The sequence below is a fragment of the Sciurus vulgaris genome (genome assembly GCF_902686455.1).
Source record: "Sciurus vulgaris genome assembly, chromosome: 5".
NCBI lineage: Eukaryota > Metazoa > Chordata > Mammalia > Rodentia > Sciuridae > Sciurus > Sciurus vulgaris.
In genome coordinates this window covers 94,490,706-94,511,141 of record NC_136465.1, presented here as the reverse complement: position 1 = coordinate 94,511,141, position 20,436 = coordinate 94,490,706, and the positions used below count along the sequence as shown (strand labels likewise).

The 20,436-nt window shown below is 36.3% G+C and overlaps 1 protein-coding gene across 2 annotated transcripts in view; it reads left to right on the top strand.

Moving 5' to 3' along the window:
• ITPR2 (inositol 1,4,5-trisphosphate receptor type 2) overlaps positions 1–20,436 on the top strand; it is a 525,070-nt gene that overhangs the window by 138,557 nt on the left and 366,077 nt on the right. For both annotated transcript variants that reach the window (XM_079139251.1, XM_079139250.1), the window contains 7 exons: positions 946–1,061; positions 1,849–1,935; positions 4,112–4,270; positions 9,396–9,494; positions 9,829–9,912; positions 10,408–10,554; positions 13,471–13,566. In XM_079139251.1, the coding sequence (XP_078995377.1) occupies positions 946–1,061; positions 1,849–1,935; positions 4,112–4,270; positions 9,396–9,494; positions 9,829–9,912; positions 10,408–10,554; positions 13,471–13,566 (788 nt within the window). The remainder of the gene's footprint in view (positions 1–945; positions 1,062–1,848; positions 1,936–4,111; positions 4,271–9,395; positions 9,495–9,828; positions 9,913–10,407; positions 10,555–13,470; positions 13,567–20,436) is intronic.

Below are 20,436 nucleotides of genomic sequence, written 5' to 3'. Positions count from 1 at the left end.
GTTCTAAAGGAAACAGAGAGAGAAAATTAAACCCATATGTACCCCACCACCACCATTAGAAGCCTTTTTGCAGAAGACTGTCTTTGCCCGATGTTCCCCACCTATCAGCCCAGACCAGTCCTGTGTTCTTAGTTCCCACACAGAAGCAGATTGGTTCTTTACTGTCATGAAAAATGAGATGTTACTTATGGGAGATTGTTGAGGGGGACTGTAAAAACAAGGCCCTAAAATGAAAAGGGATTTTGCAAGGCTTTACATCTTAGAGTTGGTAGAAGCTTGATCATTTGGCCAACTTCACTTTTCTCAGCCCCACATCTGCTGCTTTTTGACTTAGAGATACCATTGGCACAGTATAGTTATGGTTTCCTATCTTGATATTTGGGAGCAGAGTTAGGACCATAATCTTGGTGGCATTACTTATTTGTTCTGTTTTGCTTCATGTTTCCATCATATCACACTGTCTCTGAGATTTCTACACCATATTCACTCGAGGTATTTGGAAACTTGGGAAATGGATGACTGTAATGTCCAGCTGTGATTTTTTTCTATTTTCTATATAGCTTTGGCTGTTGAAAACACATACTATGAATAAGTATTAATTGTGTAAGGTCAGATAAAGCATTGATCTCATACTATCCACTAAAACTAGGTCCCCATCACAATTAGGAAATGCTAAGTATAATAATTATACTAGTTTTATTTCCTTATAAATCCCCTAGTTTAAGTAAAAAACTTAAACTAATGAAGAAGGGGGTATTTTAGCTGAATGATTATTTGACAAGGAGGTTATAGAAAAAATTTAATAGTTTGCTAGAGGATGGGCTATATGACTTTTGAATGTTCTTTATACTCAGAAATTCCAAGATCCCAAACAAGGCTACGAAAGAAGTCTAAGATATGCTAGTAGCCCTAGTTACAGTGTTTTTGTTTGTTGGTTTGTCATAGACTGCCTTTTCAAGGTGTGCCCTATGAATCGATATTCTGCCCAGAAGCAGTATTGGAAAGCCAAGCAAGCCAAACAGGGGAACCACACAGAGGCCGCCTTGCTGAAGAAACTACAGGTAAGGGCCAGGCTGCATGTGTCTTGCTTAGGCTGGTCCAGAGCAGCAGTAACAAAAGATGTATTCATAGCTTTCTAGTTCTGTGATTTCACCCAATACACAGAAATTTCAAATAGATACAACACATTGAAAAGTGTAGGGCAGTTTTAAGCTATTGGGTGTGACCATTTGTTTTCTGGCATGTAACACATGCTGCAATTTTTTTTTAGGGTGTGCCAGAGGTATTCAAAGCTTCACATTAAACTGAAAACCAATTCAGAATCTCTGTAGGAATATTAAGTTCTATTTTACTTGACTTAGCACTTAATTTTTCTCCTGAAAAACTATGGAAAAATAATTGAAAGATCATCGTTTCTGGTTTTGCTGAGTGTAAATTTCATAGAACTTAGTTTTGAATAATTCAAATTCCTATTATTTTCAGAATTAAAAACTGACTTTGAGACTTTTGTAATTTACCTACTATCCTGGTTGGTGTTTCTAGGAACATTCCTTCTTAAGCTAATTTTATAAGACCAAAAAGTTTTCCTGAAATTTCCAACATAAAAGTGGCCCAAGACATTTTGGCTACCTTTCAGCATGAATTGAGAAATTATCACATTCTATTAAAATCACTTATTTAATTACTGTTCCCTTTCTCTCCGTCCCCCAAACTCTAAGAGTAAAGCAACCAGCCAATTTTATTCCTGGTTAGATTCTTTTTACTAAAAAAAAAAAAAATGTTTCTTTGTCAGTTATTATACTCTGTTTGCTCTGTTTCCACACTGAATATTTGATAATCATTTTATAGCATGCTGCAGAACTGGAACAAAAACAAAATGAATCAGAGAATAAGAAACTGTTGGGAGAAATTGTGAAATACAGTAATGTTATACAAGTAAGTTTCTATTTTATTTTAAAATAGGTGAATATTTTATGGGTAATTATCCATTTGGATTGGAATGCCAAACAGCATATGAAAATTTGGAAATATAATAGTTTGTTCTTCAATGAGAAAAACAGATGTTGTGATGTATTCAGTAGATATTCAATGCACAATTCTGTACATCTAAAAATAATCCTTGGATAGGTGTATAGCTCAGTGGCATAATGGTATAGAGTTTACCTTCTATTAGTGAGATCCTCTGTTCAATTTCTAGAACCACTAAGAGAAAAAAAAAAGAATAAGTCTGATGTATGCACATTAAGAAATGATTGTATCTGGGTATGTGTATAAAAGGAATAAGATGGGGAAAAAATAACTAAAGTTCTATAAGAAGTAATCCTCTAGATTCATGGGAATAATGTTTGACATCAGGGACTTTATATTTCTTTTCATAGAGAAAGAAAAAATTTCAAATTGTACTTTTAGATAGGAATCCTTTTTGAATTGTTAATAGAAATTCCTTTACTTCAATTAGTATGCACACTCTGATTTATCTCAGCTGTGTTCCTTTCCTGTGCTTCAATTGGATCTTTTTTGCTTTTTTATTTTGTTATTTTTAATAATGCCCCACCTTGTTCCAAAAAGAATGTAAGACATTTTCCAAGATACATAACACATAACAAGATAAAATGCAAATAATTAAGGCAGTTGGGTCAAAGGCAAAGTAATGATTGCATGAGCAAGCTGAAGTTAGGGGTGAGGCATGTTTATGAAAACCATGTTGTAAAGTCTGGTAAACGTTGTCCTAAAGCCTATTTGTTGCCTGCTCTTAGCAAAAAGGGAAGCTTCCTATGCCACAGCATTAGCATAGGAGGTCCATAGCATACAGCCAAACAGAGGTCTAGACACATTACCATTCCCAGAAATAAGATCAGGGAAGTATTTCTCCCAAGACTGCTCATAAAGAGGACACTGTTTCATTTAGTAAACAATATCCTTAACAACTTCCTTCCAGCAAATACCACAATGAGGGAGGTATTTCATAAACCTGTTTTTAAAAGTAATATCCCTTGATATTTTGTTTTTGGCCAATGGCAAAAAACCAGAGTACAGGGCAAAGCAATCCTCTGATGGGACAAGATGAGAGAACGTGGGTCTGCAGCTTCCTGAATGTATGACTAAATCCGATGATAGATAACTCAGTGCTTTTGGCATGGGTAGACTAATGTCCCATGGGCAATCCTCCAGAAATAGTTTCTCTGCACAAAGTTTTGATTGCTGTTAAGTCTAGTAAGTACTTAAGTGTTCCTTGTCAAGTACTTGAAGTACAAATGTTTGCCTGCTCAGTTAGGGGCTGAACCATAGCTTTAATGTGGGAGAACCCAGAAGAAGAATGGGGTTGGCCCATGAGAATTTCCAATGCTTTATGATTAAATGACAACCAAGGGTATAATAGTGAACTTTTCAAAGATCTGGTTATAACTTTCAATTGAAGACCTGCCTTTTATTTTAAGATCACTTCCTTTTTATATCGTAGGCACTAAAATGACCATTCTTTTTCAAAATGATCACAATAATGATGGGAAGCTTATTTTGTTTTGGTTTTCCTATTTAGTGTAATCACATTTTTGGAAAATTTTTGTTCATGGAGTCCAGAATATCTGAGAACAGAGGTTCTACACTCATATGAAAAGGGGCTGGTTCTGCGGAGTTGCAGAACCTGTTTAGGATGTGCAGCCCTCCTTACGAAGGAAGAGTTAGGCTGTCTCTGGGCAGGGGTGGTTAGTGATACTAAGTAATTTGAAACATTATTCCAGTGTCTTAGTTTTGTGTGTGTGTGTGCAATTGCAGGCTTTGAGAAAGGATGTGGTTTGGGGGACCTCCAAGTGTTCTTTGCAAAGCCTGGATTTATTTTAGTATTTATCAGTAGATGAAAAAAAATCAGAGTGTCCTCAGATTATGTTTCTTATATAATCACCTTATTATGAAGCAGAATTGGGGGTGGAGGTGAGGAGGAACCAAAGAAGGTTGACTTGGAAAGATGGTCATGGAGTCTGAAATCAGCTCCTTTGCTTAGTTTCTGCCTCAAGCCATGTTATGTGGGTATATGATTTATGTATAATGCACAAATGCAATGAAAGGGGATATGAAGGGATAAAGGTGGTAACTGCGTGTCTTTCCCCCACAGCTACTGCATATAAAAAGCAACAAATATCTGACTGTCAACAAGAGATTACCTGCTTTACTGGAGAAGAATGCCATGCGTGTGTCCTTGGATGCTGCAGGAAACGAAGGGTCTTGGTTTTATATTCATCCCTTCTGGAAGCTGAGAAGTGAGGGTGACAATGTATGTAAATATAAAATTAAGGGGGAACAGTGAGTTCACAGAGGAAGCAATTCATAATAAGTGAGGGAATTCAGAAGGTACAAAGAAAGGAAAGGTAATTTTCAACCAACGTATTCTTATGCTAGTGTCTTACTAGGCTAAATGTATTTATAGTACAGATTGTGCTCAGAAGACAGAGTTCAAATTAATTTAAAATCCCCTCCCAGCTAGAATTTGCAGGAAAGAATGTAAGCAACCTTAACTTACTGAGTTGTTTGTAAAGAGAGGCAGAATTTACTCCCTTGCCTAACAGGGGGGAGTGTGGTTGCAGTGAAAAGAGCTGTGTTTAGGAAATGGTGTCTGCCCTTTGAACCAGTAGAGTGACATCATGGATCATGGCAGTATTCCCTGTACTGGCTCCATGGTGGCTTCTGAGAGTTGTGTTATAGTAGATGTGGGATATGTGAGGAGCTGTAGGTTTGGCACTTACTCATTGATGACAACTATGTTAAAATTAGTTGTGGACTATGTATACACATTGTCATGTAAATTATAATAATTGCCAAAATATTTCCTGCTATTTTATAGAGAAAAATTATATGAAATGATTTGTTAGGATCAATAGTTTGATTTTTTTTTGGTGCATGTAATATGTAAAAATTGGGTGATAGTGCTTCACACTTGGGAGATGCTCAATAATTGCTAATTGACAGTAAACACCAAATAACTTTCATAAATAGAATGTCCTACACATATTGGGCCAGGTGATCATAGTGGAGCTTTTCAGAAATTGACAATGTGAATTCAAAGCAATATAAAATATAATTATTCAAAGAGTTTTCTCCATCAAGTATGTTGTTTACATTTTTAATATGTTTTGTGTATTTCTAGACTTAGAAATGTCTTCCTTTTATTGTGAATCTACTTTTCTAGTGAATTTTAAAGTATCATTTCAATTCCACAGGATGCAAGCTTCATGATTTAATTTGGTTAGTAAGTTACCTGGTGGTATCTTCCTTAGGTAAGGTTTGGGAGAAGCACGGCATGCAGGGATGCAATGCACTTTAAATCTTGCGTTGGATTCCTTAAAAAATAAGTTGTACTCTTTCTTTTGTCATCAAGCAGTGTGCTGTGAGCATGATACATTTTAATTTTAGTAGTTAATTACAATCAACTCTCAATTATTCAGGGGCTGATGATAATCTGTGAAAGACCCATGCTCTTGATACTATTTTTTGTCCTGCTTGTTCCACTGACTGCCCCTTCCCCTGCTCCCACCACTGAGTAGTATCCCTATGTATAGGTGTTCCATGAAAATTAAACATCAAAACAAAACCTGAGCTCGAACTCCCAAAGAATGTGGTAAAATGATTGGATAAATTGGAGCCTTTAGGTGAGATGTGGCTTATATTAATTCACTATTTATTCTTTCTCTTTATTCCTTTCCCTGCTTCCAAATCACTTTACAGAGTCAATAGAGAGTTGAATGTAATGAACTATTTCAAATAATTAGTTGTACTGGAAAAACAAAACAAAACCTACCACTCAAATGTTCCATTTTGGTGAATACGAACAGTAATTGTTAAGTGCAATATAAAAGTGTCCTTATCTTGATGTGCTCCATATAGCATGGCTGAAACAACCTTCCACTTTGCTTTTTGCTGAAATAGCTCACTGTTTTTGCTCACTACTGTATAGCTTTTGTGTATGATTAAGGTTGCTCTGAAAACCTAAGCACACCCACAGCCCTAGAATGACCACATGAATAGTTGTACTGTAACCCTCATTTTCTTTCTTTGGAAGAAGTAGCATTTTTTTAAAACATAAACCTACTGTTTTGTTGAAGGTAATTGCAAATTTTATCATTTATATTACTCCTGATTTTTTTTTTCTCTAAAAACCTATTAAATTAAGATGAGGAAATTGCAATGTTTAGAGCACTTTAAAATTATAAATTTACTATTTAGCAATTAGTTAAGTTATAATTTAGGCTGTGTGTATCCAACAAATGTTCTTCGACACAAACCAAATGCAAGGATGAAGTGATGATAGTCTGGGGAGAAAGGTGCTCATATCCTCAAAAATCAGTGGTCCCACCACTTAGGTGTACCTTTATAATACATGTATGAGGATGTGGGGAGGATGGTTTTGACTCATGAATCCAACATTCCCTGTATAGAAAGCCCTTGCTTGTTCTCAAACTGTTAAAAAGTCACTGGGGACAATTATGAACAGAGAACATAAATGTTTCATTTTCATTTATTGTCTCTTGAGTGAATAATTTGTCATTTTCAATTTTGATCTAGGAAGACTGGGGTTCTTCACCTTGATGGTTGATTGTGAAAGTGTAAAATGGCTAGATATTCTTTAAATTGAGAGAAAACTTCAAGTCTTGGGGAAAGAGACTCTTTCCATCCATCAAGTAGATTTGGCTGTTTTTAAAAGCTCTATGCCTTGAATTTCTAGCAGAGGTAGAACTAGAACTCTGGTGTTTTGATTCCCGTTGTGATATTCTTTGCACCATACCAGGTGCCACTTCAGAAGGCAAGTAACTGTAAATGACATTATGTTGCCCTTTATTTTCAGCAAGATCCCAGCTTGATCTTACATGACTGTTATATAGAATCCACAGAAGTGCTTTTGGAATTGCAATGTTTAAGAAAAGATGTTCACGCTCTATAGGGAATGTGATGGCTAATCCTAGGATGTGGCCTAAAATGATTTCACTCTCAAGTTCTGTACTAAATATGCAATTCCCCAGAAAGCTTCTGGCCTCTTCAGTGGATCAGGCCCCAAGTGGCATGCTTCTGCTAATGTTAACATGTTCCATATTTGCTAAGTTTTCTAATTAGGTGTGAATTTCCTGAGAATAGGGACTGTTTTCTACACATTTGTTTTGTTCCTGGTGCTTCTGAGTATTCCTTTTTATCTCACATGTTTGGCATTTTGTCCATTTCATTTGCAAGTTTTATTCAGCTTAGTCAAGGTAACCAAGACTGAAGGCCTGGGAATCAGTGAACTAATATTAGATTATACTTTTAAGTACTGTGCTCATATCCCTTGGAAATTGATTCATAGACATTAAGAAATATTTTGGCTACATGACTGGTGTCTTAAACATATAGAAGATTTTATGGGTGATGTTTTGAAGTAAATATGACATATGAATTGACCCAAAGCTTATAGATGACTGTGGTAAAATAGTAAGACACACAGCAATGAATAATATAGATGTAATCCAAAGTATTGAGTTGGCAGGTCATAGCTCAAATATATCATGATGTTCAGCAACTTACTGGCTCATATTTACATGATACAGATGAGAGTGAAATAGTAAATAAAATATATATATATATTTAAAAGAAATTGGATGACCAGATGTTTGTAGAACTTGTGAAATGCTACCCAGTATTTTTTAGTGTAGATGACTACTTGTGTCTCTGTGTGGTTCTGTGACCTGGAGCTGTCTTGGTGTCATGGGAAGGAGATTCAATAACGTGTGTGTGTGTGTGTGTGTGTGTGTGTGTGTGTGTAGGAGAGGAGAGTATTGGAAATATGCTTTAGGCCATATTGACTTTCATATATTTTTGTTTCTGATTTAATGTTTTAAGAGTATCAATTCATGTTTCAAGGATAGAAAACCATACAAAGATTGTGAAGTCTTTCTCCTACCTGCCCAAACCCCACTTCCTTCCCCTACAGTTAACCACTGGAGAGACTTGTTTATGCATAGACTCCCACCTCCTCTCTCCCAGTTTTACACAAAGGATACCATCCTATGTGCTTTGCTCTTCCCTTTCCTGTTTGCACTTAATACTATTCATGATGATCTCTCCTTATCTCTGTATGAAGTTTCTATGATGAGTCTTTGAGAGTCATAACTTCTGACTTATTATGAACGTGGAAGGTAGGGTGCTGAGTAGAAACCAATCCAGTAAACAGTAGGAGCTATTTCCACAAACCAAAGTACAACCTTCCATTGTTTGATTGTTTTGGGGATTCTTTATCATATCTGAATCTCCAAATATTTTGTAACTATATACCATGTATGACTGTAGACCCCTCTATGTAATTCATATGAGGTTATCTAATATTAAAGATATGAAATTATATTCCTTAAAGTTTTGATTTAAGATACGTGGAGAATTTCTGAGTCCTAATTTGTTTTTCAGTTATTTATCAAACTAATTGGTATGAAATACACCAAAGAAAGTTTTTGGTTTTCATTTCTGAGGTGATGAGAAATTCTGTAATTGAGAGTGTAGGTGCCACAATATTACGTCTTCTAATGGAATTTAGTGGAGTAACTAACTTTAACAACTAAAATTAACTGTTCATTATTTTTATTTAGAAAGGATAACTTTAATTCTCCCAAATTTGAGTTACAAATAAAATATTTGATGATAAAGTAGACAATGCTATGATAGCATTAAAAAAACAAAACAAAACAAAACAGCTTAGGCTTATTTCTGTAGAACTTTTCCCATAACCAATTTGAGTTTTGTGATTTTAAAAGGAGTACCAGGTTTAAGGAATAATATTAATTTAGGATGTTTAAGATAAGAGGGAACCAGATGCCCAAACCCAGACAAAATCATATTTTTATAAGGTCCTACCTAGTCTTGTATTTCCTGAATTCAGATAATAGTAGAATGTTCAATAAATTTCCGAGATTATGGGAAGATCAAATTTGCCAGACTAGTGTCTCTTTACAGAGATAATACAAATGTATAACCTATTTTGCTTGCACTTGAAGTGATTTTGATATTTATGTAGATTGGTTTCATTGTGGCAGGTGCTTTTACTCTCTACCTACGGTGCTTGTGGTGTAAGATTTTTGGGGAAGAGAAATGGGCTGATTATTGACTTCAAGAAAGCTCCAACTGAAATGGGAGGCTGACAATAAAAAGATTTACTCTGGATTTGTGAGTCCAGAATGATGGGTATTGTGGGGCATGAATACATGGTCATTTATTAGAAGATATTTTTCTTCAAAGGTAACAAGAATTGAGCTAAAGTTTGTGTGGAAGATAAAAGGACCAGGTGTCAGATCAACAATAAGGACTCTTGTGCAGTTATTTTTACTTCAGATGTAGGACCAAAGATCCATGCAGTGTCTCATTTGCAATTTCTTTCTGATTTCTAGATTGTTGTAGGAGATAAAGTTGTTTTGATGCCTGTGAATGCAGGACAGCCCCTGCATGCCAGCAACATAGAGCTTCTTGATAACCCAGGCTGTAAGGAGGTAAGTTCCAGAGCTAAGGACAGGCTGTAAGGAGGTGAGTTCCAGAGCTAAGGACAGGAATTGGTTTTCTTAGGTGGGAGAGAGAGAAAAAAAGTCATGTAGTGTCCTTCATTGTTTTCATGAGTATAATCCCAGTAAGGCCAACTAATATTTCTAAAATACATACATACAGATGCTGACTAGCTAATTTTGGATGGTTCTTTGATAAAATTTTTATTGAGGTACATACTTCATTGTCCAAAGTTGTCTTTTTTCTTCTTTTACTAGTCAAAGTAATAATTTCTTTTAAGAATAGAATCTGTAGTCTTATAACTCAATATTTCTTCATTAATAGGTGAATGCTGTTAATTGCAACACAAGCTGGAAAATCACTTTATTCATGAAATTTAGTTCCTATCGAGAGGATGTGTTAAAAGGAGTAAGTATGTGATGGGTTAAAAGGAGTAAGTATGTGCTACATTGGACATTTGCGGGAAGGAATGAAAGTGATCTTACTAAAATTCTACATGCAGAATCTCTGTATTCATAATTTACAACGTGACCACAAATCTTAATACTACAAGTGTTTTACTGAGTTACTTCTCTCCCCAATATTTAAAATATGTAAATAATCAAAGCCAAGTAGCTGGCAGAAGGGCCATGAATATCAAAACCAAAAAAGAATCTCCTGTTTTTCAGGGCTAATGAGAAATTTCTGTAGTTGATAGGGTAGGTGCCACAATAATGTAGCTTCTGGAGAAGCTTAGCAGTGTAACTAACTTCAATAACTAAAATTAAACTGTTTGTGATTTTTATTAAAAGTAATTCAAACAAAATACACTCAACCGTCATGTATATCTAAAAAGAAATAAAAAAGTAAAATAAAAAATAATTCAGTTGTTTGAATATAGTGTTTCTTGACCTGTTTTTCTAGGGTGATGTTGTTAGACTATTTCACGCAGAGCAAGAGAAGTTTCTGACTTGTGACGAATATGAGAAAAAACAGCACATTTTCCTTCGTACCACCTTGCGTCAGTCAGCAACTTCTGCTACTAGTTCTAAAGCACTCTGGGAAATAGAGGTGTGTAATTACATATTTTTTTATTTTTAATAAATATTTAGATGAAAAGGTAAGATCCAGAAGACTGTTTTATTGTTACAGGCACCATTTATAATATACTCATCAAACAATATTTTTTTGTGAGCCAACTAGTACCCCTTCATTGCTGTGATGACTCTGAAAGACTTCTGTTTTCCTCCTGTCTTCTCTGAAGTGTCTTTCATTCTCTCTCTCTCTTATATAAAGCACACATTTAATAAGGCCATATATTTGATTTTGCTTTATAAACGTACATTGTGAAACACTGTCAAGGCTGATTGGACTAAAATGGCCCTAGAGTGAAGATGGAGCAGGATGATCCACTTTCATGAAGATAGATGTCAGAACTACGCTGTCACTGAAGAGGATCGTGTTTATTCTGGGGATGCCATTTCTACTGGAATCAAGAGACTCATAGTTAAGAATTTATTCATCCTTTAGGAAGTATTTATTACATGTGGCAGGATGGTAGAGTAATTAGAAAATGTAAGATATGGATTTTTCTTTAAAGTATCTTTCTATACAGTGGAGGAAATAAGACACGTAACCACCTGTGAACAAGCCAACAGCTAATAACTTGCACCTTGATTTAATGAACATGTAGGCTTATAGCAGTGGTTCTCAACTATTTTAGACCCATCTCCTACCTCCTTTTAAAGTGTTTCCCATAGTGTCCTAAAATGAGATGTACACGTTCTCATGATTGAAAATCAATGTAATATTCCTTTGTAATATAAAGAAAACAAAAGGAAAATACTTTTTAATAAAATAATATGTCTTTCAACATGTAAATGACTACTCTGGAGGATATGATATTTATAATCTTTGATAAACCCATTTACATCCTGGATTAGAGAGAAGTGGTAGGAGAGGATCCCCAGGCATTCTATACAGGTTTAGGAAAATGAAAGAGCAAAGGTACTTGTGAGACCTTGATTAATAACTAGTAGGAGAAGAAAAAACAGAACAAACTTATTTGCACATGATAAAAGAAATAGAGGGAAATAACCATAAATAGGGTGTAACAAGGCATATCACAGACACTTGAACCAGAAATGAGGAAGTATGATATTTATGCAAATTAACTGTGCCTTGGTTATAAATGTAGCTAACACCTGGAGAATTCTTGACGTTATGACATGGGTTAGAATAGAGATGAAAGGGTATGATAAAGCACTTCTCCTGTCTTGAAATCCCACAACGTGTTGAGACGCATCTTCAGTCTCTGGCATTCAGAAGGACTTTGGTGACTGTAGCTGTCACCAGATGACAGAACTGAGAAGGTGTAGGGAAAATACCATCACCAAAGCTGATGGCATCTCCCTCTTCAGGGTAAGGCTGAAGAGTATTAGGCAATACATAACTAAAACCTGAATTTGTATACTGTTGATTTCTTATCATTGTGTTCCAAAAATTAAAAAAAAATACATCAAGATAGACATACTGTGAGTTACTATAAAAACTTCATTCATGAAATATAGTGAGTTCCCTGCTTGTGAATGTTTGGTTCCACTTCGTTGCAAGGAGTTTTGAAGACTCTGCCATCTCTTTAGTTGTATTACTTTTGCTGAAACTGCACCACAGCACTGAAACTCTTTCCAGCAAAGGTGCAGTTGAAATTTCTGTGACACATTGAGCTGTCAGATGGAGAGTGAATAAGTTATTTAATAGCTTTGAAATAATGTCTTTATTACATTTAAGCTTCCCTCTCTATCATGAATTTCTTAAATGATTGGGCCTTTCATATAACTTGATGCGAAAGCTTTTTAGAATGGTCATGTGCAAAGTATTACGAAGGTGTACTTGTGTAAGAGGTTTGAATGACTCAGGCTGCGGGACACTGCCCTATTGTGTGCTGTAATAGCTGAGTTTACTCAGGAAGCCTGGGCACCATGCTCAATCAGCATAAGGATCAGGCATTTCATGCAAGAGGTATTTAATAAAGGAATTAGATTTGACACTATTGGAAGGACTGGAGGAGGAAAACTCGTGTGGGGTACATGGACTTACTAAAGATCTAGCGTAACAGGAAGCTGCCATGGCTTCTCCTCTGAGCCTGCAGGCCTCTCCCTTTGTACTGTGCTATCCCCAGGCACCCCACCTATAGGAGACTACTGGTCAACTACTACCACTGTTACTAGCACAGAAAGAGGAACCTTTCTTCTACAACCTTCCTTTGCTTTCCATACTCATGGGAATGCCCAAACCTTGCCAGGTGAGGTTTGTATTCCCTTGATACAGAGAAGCTTCTGGGTTCTCTACTAATGTAGGCCTTAGCATTTGGGGTTCCTTCTGCCTGGAATGATCTCATCCCGTCATCTCTGCATGACTGTCTTATTCTCTTCCTTCAAGTTTCAGTTCACATATCATCTCCAAGTAGCCCATGTGGATTGCTATGTAGAAAGTAGCATTTCCTAGTTATTCCTGCATACACTCTGTCTCCTTCCTGGTACTTATCAAATCTTATTTATTTCTTTGTTTTCTAATTCTTTCTTCTCCTTTAGAATGAAAGATCTTGTGATATCCACTGCACTGTCCTTATTGTCTTCAAAGGTACCTGGCCTATAGTAAGCACTTACTACCCCCTATTAAATAAGAAATCGGGGAAAACCACAGTTTTGGGTTTGGATTGGGCCAGTTTTGGTCCTGGAAATGCCTTATGGAGTAAGATAGTATCTGCAGATATAAGGCATATACCTCATGCATGCATAGTTAACACTTATTCCATGTCTTTTGCTCCTTATAAAGAATTTTGGCCTGCCACATTCTACTTGCTTGAAAACATGTATTAGATTGGACAGGTCAGCATTAACAGGAGGGTACTTTGTGTAAATTATTGGCATTTGTTTGCTGGGACATGGATACCATTTGATATTATTGTCATCACTCTTTTTGTAGGTGGTTCACCATGACCCATGCCGTGGAGGTGCAGGACAATGGAACAGCTTGTTTAGATTTAAACATCTTGCAACTGGAAACTATTTAGCTGCAGAGGTAAAATTATGGGCTCTAGTGCTAATAAGTCACTGACTGAAATAGTGAAATAGACAATTGGTTTCTCTGAAAGGGATGGTTGTTGTATAGATTTGATTATTGCCTGTAATGTTCTGGGTTAGCATATAAATTATTTAAAAATAGATATGAATCAAATTCTTAAAATAAAAATTGAAACAACAATTAAAAAGAACTGCACAGCTGGCCTTATTGTAAGCTCAGCTGAAACAGGGCATCTGATTTGCATATGTTTGTGATATGGTCTAAAATTTTCTATTTAATTTCAGAATGTCTGTATTAGAGACATTATCAGTTCATTGTGATGTGTATGTAGCCCAGATAATGTCAGGTTTACATTCTGTGGCCACTCTTTCACTAGTAGGTGGCTTTTATTGTTCAAACCTTTGGTGAGGAAAGGGTTTTGGTTTTGATTCACTGAACTGTCCTAAAACTGTCAATAAAAATGGTAAAAACGAACTGGAGTTGTGGCTTAGTGGTAGAGTGCTTGCCTGTAATGTGTGAGGCCCTGGGTTCAATACTCACCCCCACATATAAATAAATAAAATAAAAGATCCATTGACAACTAAAATATATATATGTGTGTGTGTGTGTGTGTGTGTGTGTGTGTATGTATATATATACATAGATATTAAAAAATGGTAAAAACATATGAAGGACTTTTCTAAAAAGGACTTACAAAAAGCATATTCACAATCAGATGTGAGGAGTGGTAGAAATAACATCAAAAAATCTTAGAAATAGTTCAGAGTTTGGTTATCTAATTTAAAAATTATTTTTGAACTATTCCTATTTATTTATTTTTCATATTGAACTCAGGGGTGCTTAACCCCTGAAACACATTCCCAGCTCTTTTTTAAAAATTTTATTTTATTTTATTTTTTTATTTTGAAACAGGGTCTTGTTAATTTGCTGAGGCTGGCTTTGAACTTGTGATCCTCCTGCCTCAGCCTCCTGAGCTGCTGGGATTATAGCCATTGCACCTGGCCTTGAAACTATTCTTTTTTATGTGTATGGAAATAGTCATTCTGTTTCTACTCTGTTTCTGTTTTTTAGAGTTTCTTTTGGGATTGTAAGCCAGAGGTCTAAGAGGCTTTAACCATCACTTATTTGAATTTTGTTTTTGGGTGTGAGGAGAGATAAGAAGGGAAGTGGGGTTGGAGGACTGATGAGAAGAGACATGGGGAACAGTGGGGTCTTACAGGTTCTGTAAGCGTGTGACCCATGATCCTTGCAAGCCTGGTGCTAGGTGGCAGTCTTCACAGCACTCACCATCTGACTCCATGTACACTTTATTTTAGTGACTGTCTGACAAGATTTCACTTTCTATGCTTGATCTTAGCCAAAGGACCAAGAAGTGATGAGTGTTCCTGTGTTCTCCGGAGGCAGGGATCTTGTTTTTCATCATCACTGTATCCCCAGCTCCTAGAACAGTGGCTGGCTCTTAGCAAGCATTTGATGAATATTTTTTGAGTAAATGAATGAATATATAAAAAAAAAAAAAAAAAGCTATGCAAACTTCCATAAAATTATAGGGTGGGGAAGAAGGAGATTTCAGGATTTGTATGTGAGAGGCATTTGCAGCCATATTTGTGCCAATTAATTTCTTGAAGCCCACTTTCCTTCTCTGGAAAATGATGGTAAATTAAATATAATTAAAATTAAGAGAATTAAATGAGGTAAAGTGCTTGGCATAATATGTGGCTAAAGGTAGCACCCGAGAAGTGATATCAGAGTGATTAATTTTATTATATGATAAATAGGGATTACTCTTACACATTATTACCATTCAACTAAGTGAAACGTGATCTCGTAATTTCTAGGCTATTTATACAATAAATGTCTAGAAGTAACCCTTTTGAAAAGTAAATCTTTGAAGCAAATATGCACAGTAAGGTAGAAAATCTTGTCTAAAATAAAAATTAGAAAAACCTAATGCGATCTGTCAAAGATAAGAAATTAGGATTAAGGTCCTCTTGGATACTGTGCCAGTGACTCTTTTTCCTAGTTCATGTTTCAGTTAATATCATTTTACTTCTGACATTCTGTGGGAAACTGACATGATATGCACATTCCTTGTTAATTTCTATGAATAAAACATATCATTTGATAAATTCAAAGGTTTCAATTACTAGGAATTAAATTGTTCATTACCTTCCATGACGATCCAAGACTTTGATACATAAATGAATTAATTAAAAGATTGAGAAATAGAAAGCAATTGATTCCTTGAAAAGATTTTGAAAGACTATCTTTTCATTCTGTCTCTAGAGAATACCATTTTAAATGCCAGAAGCTATTTTATCCATTAAAGAGTCTGGTGTATTTGGAGGACCTTTTCTTTGACCTTTAATTCTGTAGATAACATCTTTTTATGGCAAGGTAGGAGAAGAAGAATTAAGTATTAAATATATATCTAAAAATTGGAAAGCTAGAAACCCATTTTCTATAGATTTTATCTAATAGAATGGGTGCCTCTGTGTAATATTTTACTATTGAAATTGAAACCATAGCTTCAAAACACTGGTCTTCATAAGCTGGGGTTTTCTGTTTACTGCATCTATAGTTCAGGCAAGAGCCTTGCACACTGACGTCCCAGGGTGCATGTCCTGGTGTGCCAGTGTCTGGAGAGGTGACTAGTCACAGTCACTTGATAAAAATTGATTTCTAGTCAGGAAAGCAGGTGGTGACCAGCCTCTGATAGCCATTGAGAAACCATGATCATCTTTTTGTCATTCTGCTTTTTTAAAAATACCCAAGTCTCAATTACAAAGATTATTTGGATCATTGAGGGTACCATAAGGAGTTCCCCCAAAATTTAAGTTACAACCTCCTGGCAATTATTTGCATTATTGATCTACACTCTTTTCTTAGGTGGGGGAAAGGTCCATGGCTTTTATTTTTCAAATATTGTTGTTTAATCTTTAATATCTAGATATTACTCTGTATTAGGGTGTTGAATACAAGAGTTGTGAATGATAATTTTTGGAATTCATAAAAACATCAAACATCATTGTTTTAGTCAGCTTTTTCACTGCTGTAATTAAAAGATCTGACCAGAACAACTGTAGAGGAAGAAAGGTATATTAGAGGGCTTACAGTTTCAGAGGTTTTAGTCCATAGAAGGCCAGCTGTATTCCTCTAGGCTTGAGCTGAGGCAGAACATCATAGTGGAAGAGTGTGGCAAAGGGAAGCAGCTGAGAAGCAAAGAGATGAACTCTACTTTCCAGATACAAAATACATATCACATGGCCATGCTGGCAATGAACCACATCCTCCCAGCTACACCCCATTTACGTCTAGTTACCACTAAACTAATTCCATCAGGGATCAATTACGGATTAGGTTAAGGCTATAAACCATTTGTTTCTCCTCCAAACCTTCTTTTTTTAAAAACAATTTTGACATATTTTATATCATATTCAAAGTTAGTGCGAATCTTAGATCAAAGTTCAAAACTTAATACTGTCAGACTTTGTTGAGATGCAAATACTTTTATTGACCATCTCTAGGCAAAGATATTTTTAGATACAACATGTAAATCATGATGACTATAAGAAAAAATTGGCAATAGCTCTATTTTAATCATGAATGTGGAATTTTGCCACTTTGCTTTCTCAGTTCCTCCCATGTTTGTGTCATGTTTGATTCCTATAATGGCTCTCTTATTTTAATACTTATAGAAGCACTGTGTCCATACCTGAGCTGTAATTGATTTGGCTTTCTGATTGATTTCTCTTCCAGGGTGCACAATGGCACTAGAATAGGAACACATTAACTTATGGCATCTATAATACTAGGTAGAGAAGATCAGTTATATTAGTAGTAATACCTACTACATATTTATAGGTCATATCCTCCAAACCTTCTTGCACCTGAACTAACACGTGAACTTTGAGATTGCATAGTTCCTTCAATCTGTGTATCTTCAGTGCCTAATAAATGTGCAGTGGAGTGGAGCGCTGCATGTACACTGAGGAGCAAAGGTGTGTCTTTGCTCCATGGAATTGGCCTTGGAGTTCAGAGGACAGTATGTAATAAACAGTCAAAGCCTGTAGGTAAGATCTTACAGAGCTGCTTACCTGTGCTGGTGAAGTTAAGTCAGTGTAAGAGGAGTCCAGATGATTCTTGCTTGGGGTAACCTTTTTTCCCTGGTTCTCAAAGAAAATAATAGACATGGATTGGAAGAGAAAAATCCTTTGTTACAGGAGTCACCAAGAGAGCACAGACAGAAATGTGAAAAGTCCAAATCATATGTAGACATATAAAAACCAAGGCCCACTTCAAGCAAAGTGTTGTGAACGGGATTATTGACAGTTCCCTTTCCTTTAAGATTTTTGAATGAAGAATTTGGATTTGCCATCATTAGTAAAAGGAATGAGATTTGAGGCATTTTCTTCTTGCACCCTAGAGGCTCTGACTGAGGAGCTATTTGAAATCACTGATAAAGACCAGTAAATTCATTTAAAAAACAAAAAAAGAAAACTAATTTGCTCTTGAAGAGCTGCCATATGGTGTGGTAAATATGTGATAGCAATATGAATGGTGGCATGTTTATGGGGAAGCATTGAAGTGCAGCACACCTGTTCTAGAGGACTAGAGCCAAGGAGCTGCATGGCAGGAGGACGGACTGCTGGATGAGGGAGGCACGTGGGGAATAGCAGGAAAGGGGGTTCAGGTAGGGAGGGAAGGTTGTTCTTGAGCAAGGAGGTGTGCGTATCATACAGTCTGGTTTTGTATGACTGATGTGTGTGTGTGAGTTTGGAAGTTGTGTTAGATGATGGGAGAGATTGAGAAGAATAGAAATGTATTTCAGAGTCTATCTACTAAATTAGGAAGAGTGGGTTTAAATTTAAAGTAAGAAGAGTGTTATAAAGAAGCTTATATTTAAAGATTACTCTAGAGTTGTAAATTGTACTGACCAACATGTTATCTTCTAACCACATGTTGGCTATTATATTAAAATTAATGTTATTAAAACTAAATAAAATCTAAGAGTCAGTTTCTTAGTCTTACTACCCACATTTTGAGTTGTCCATTGGCTACCCCATCTGGGATAGCACAGGTATGGAACATTTCTGTTAGCAAAGGGAAAGTTCTAGTATATAATAATGGATATGGAGAATAAGAAATTCCCAAAGTAATGAGGCCTGAGAAAAAGAAAAGGGAGTCAAAATGAAGGCCAGGCCTTCCTTGACAGCTTTCCTCTCCCAGGACGAATGAATGTTTTCCAGATGCTGGTTGCAGGCAGAGAGGAGGTGTTTTGTCTCCCTGTAAGGAAACAGTCTCTAGGAGGCATTATCTCCTCCAAAGTAAATCCTCTTCAGGCGCTGTCTGCAGACCTTGACCAAGAAGCCCACATTCCTGAGTGTCCAAGCAAACTGACATATGTTCACTAGACCACCCCTCAAAATAACCTAATATAAACCCAGACCCTTTCTTTGTTCAGTGGCTCATTTTCCATCAGGAGAGTAGGTCCATGGGCACCATTTCATCCCCCTGAATAAAGAGCTGAGATGACGTGTGAGGTTTGCGTCCTGCCTGGTCTTTTTGTGCTAATGTATAGTGCTGTTCAGGAGCTTTGTGAAGTGACCAGAAGAGATTGGGTTAGAGGCAGAGAACCAGAAGGATGATACTTTCCAGGAACTTTGAGGACCTCGGCCAAGGGATGGCATTGGTAAGGAGGGAAAGGCAGAATGGATGGCATGGTAACTATTGAATGGTAGAGGTTTTTTCCTTTGGTAATATTTTTTAGTCATAGATGTACACAATATCTCTATTTACTTATTTATTTTTATGTGGTGCTGAGAATTGAACCCATTGAGGTAAGTACTCTACCACTGAGCTACAACACCAGCTCCTGAATGGTAGAGTTTAAGGAGTAGAAGGATTTCAGATTTGAAGAACTGGAGATTTCACTCACTGATTTGGAGAAAATGGGAAAAGGTGCCAAGTTAATGAAGGAAATAATCCTTTAAGTTTGGTTGGGGGTACTTATAGAATGTCTAGGTGAAAATGTCTAATAGGCTTAGCCTTCACAAACTTTTTAGAAATTTGGGGATTGACGAGGACTAACAAAGTAGATTTTGTTCTCATTGGCACAGATAAGATCATCAGGGAGTGTGAGAGAATGGTGAGATGGTTAAGACAGAACCACAAGGAACATCATCTTTTAAGGGTGGAAAAAAGACTGGAAGCCTGCCAAGCCAGAGAAGCAGCTGGAAAATCAAATGGGCTGAATCACAAATGCCAAGCAAGGGAGGATAGAGTTTCAAATAGGAGGGAGTGTTACCGAAAAGGTCAGGAACAAAATCTATTTACAGCATTTGGCAAGAATGCAATCATTTGTGACTTTATTGAGAACGTTTTTTAGTGGAAGCCAGAAGGCCTGGGTGGAGGAGTGACAAGGAAGCCAGAAAGTAGAAGTGAGTGCGGGTCAAATGTTCACAGAGAGAGTGAGAGAGTGCAGTTAAGAATTCTGTTTGATGATTTTTGTAAAATATACTTAAAAACGCTGGGTGAGTATTGCACTGTTTTTGCATTGAAGAGAAGTACCTAAGAGGAGCAGGGTATCACAGGGTCTTACTCTCTTTTCCCATGAATTTTTCACCCTCAACACACATATTTATAATTCAAAACATCACTTTAATGTGCTTTGGGCATTCTTGGTGAATTGGATTATGCAATTCCTGAATTGCCTTTGAGTTGATGATTATTTATATTGGCCAGTGGAGCAAAGAGAACCTAGAGTAGTAGGGGAAAAAAAAAATCTCCTGTGTATTGTTTACAGTTTATCTCACTTTAAGCAGATATCTAATCTTTCTGGTCCTGAGTTCTTTTATGTATAAAAAA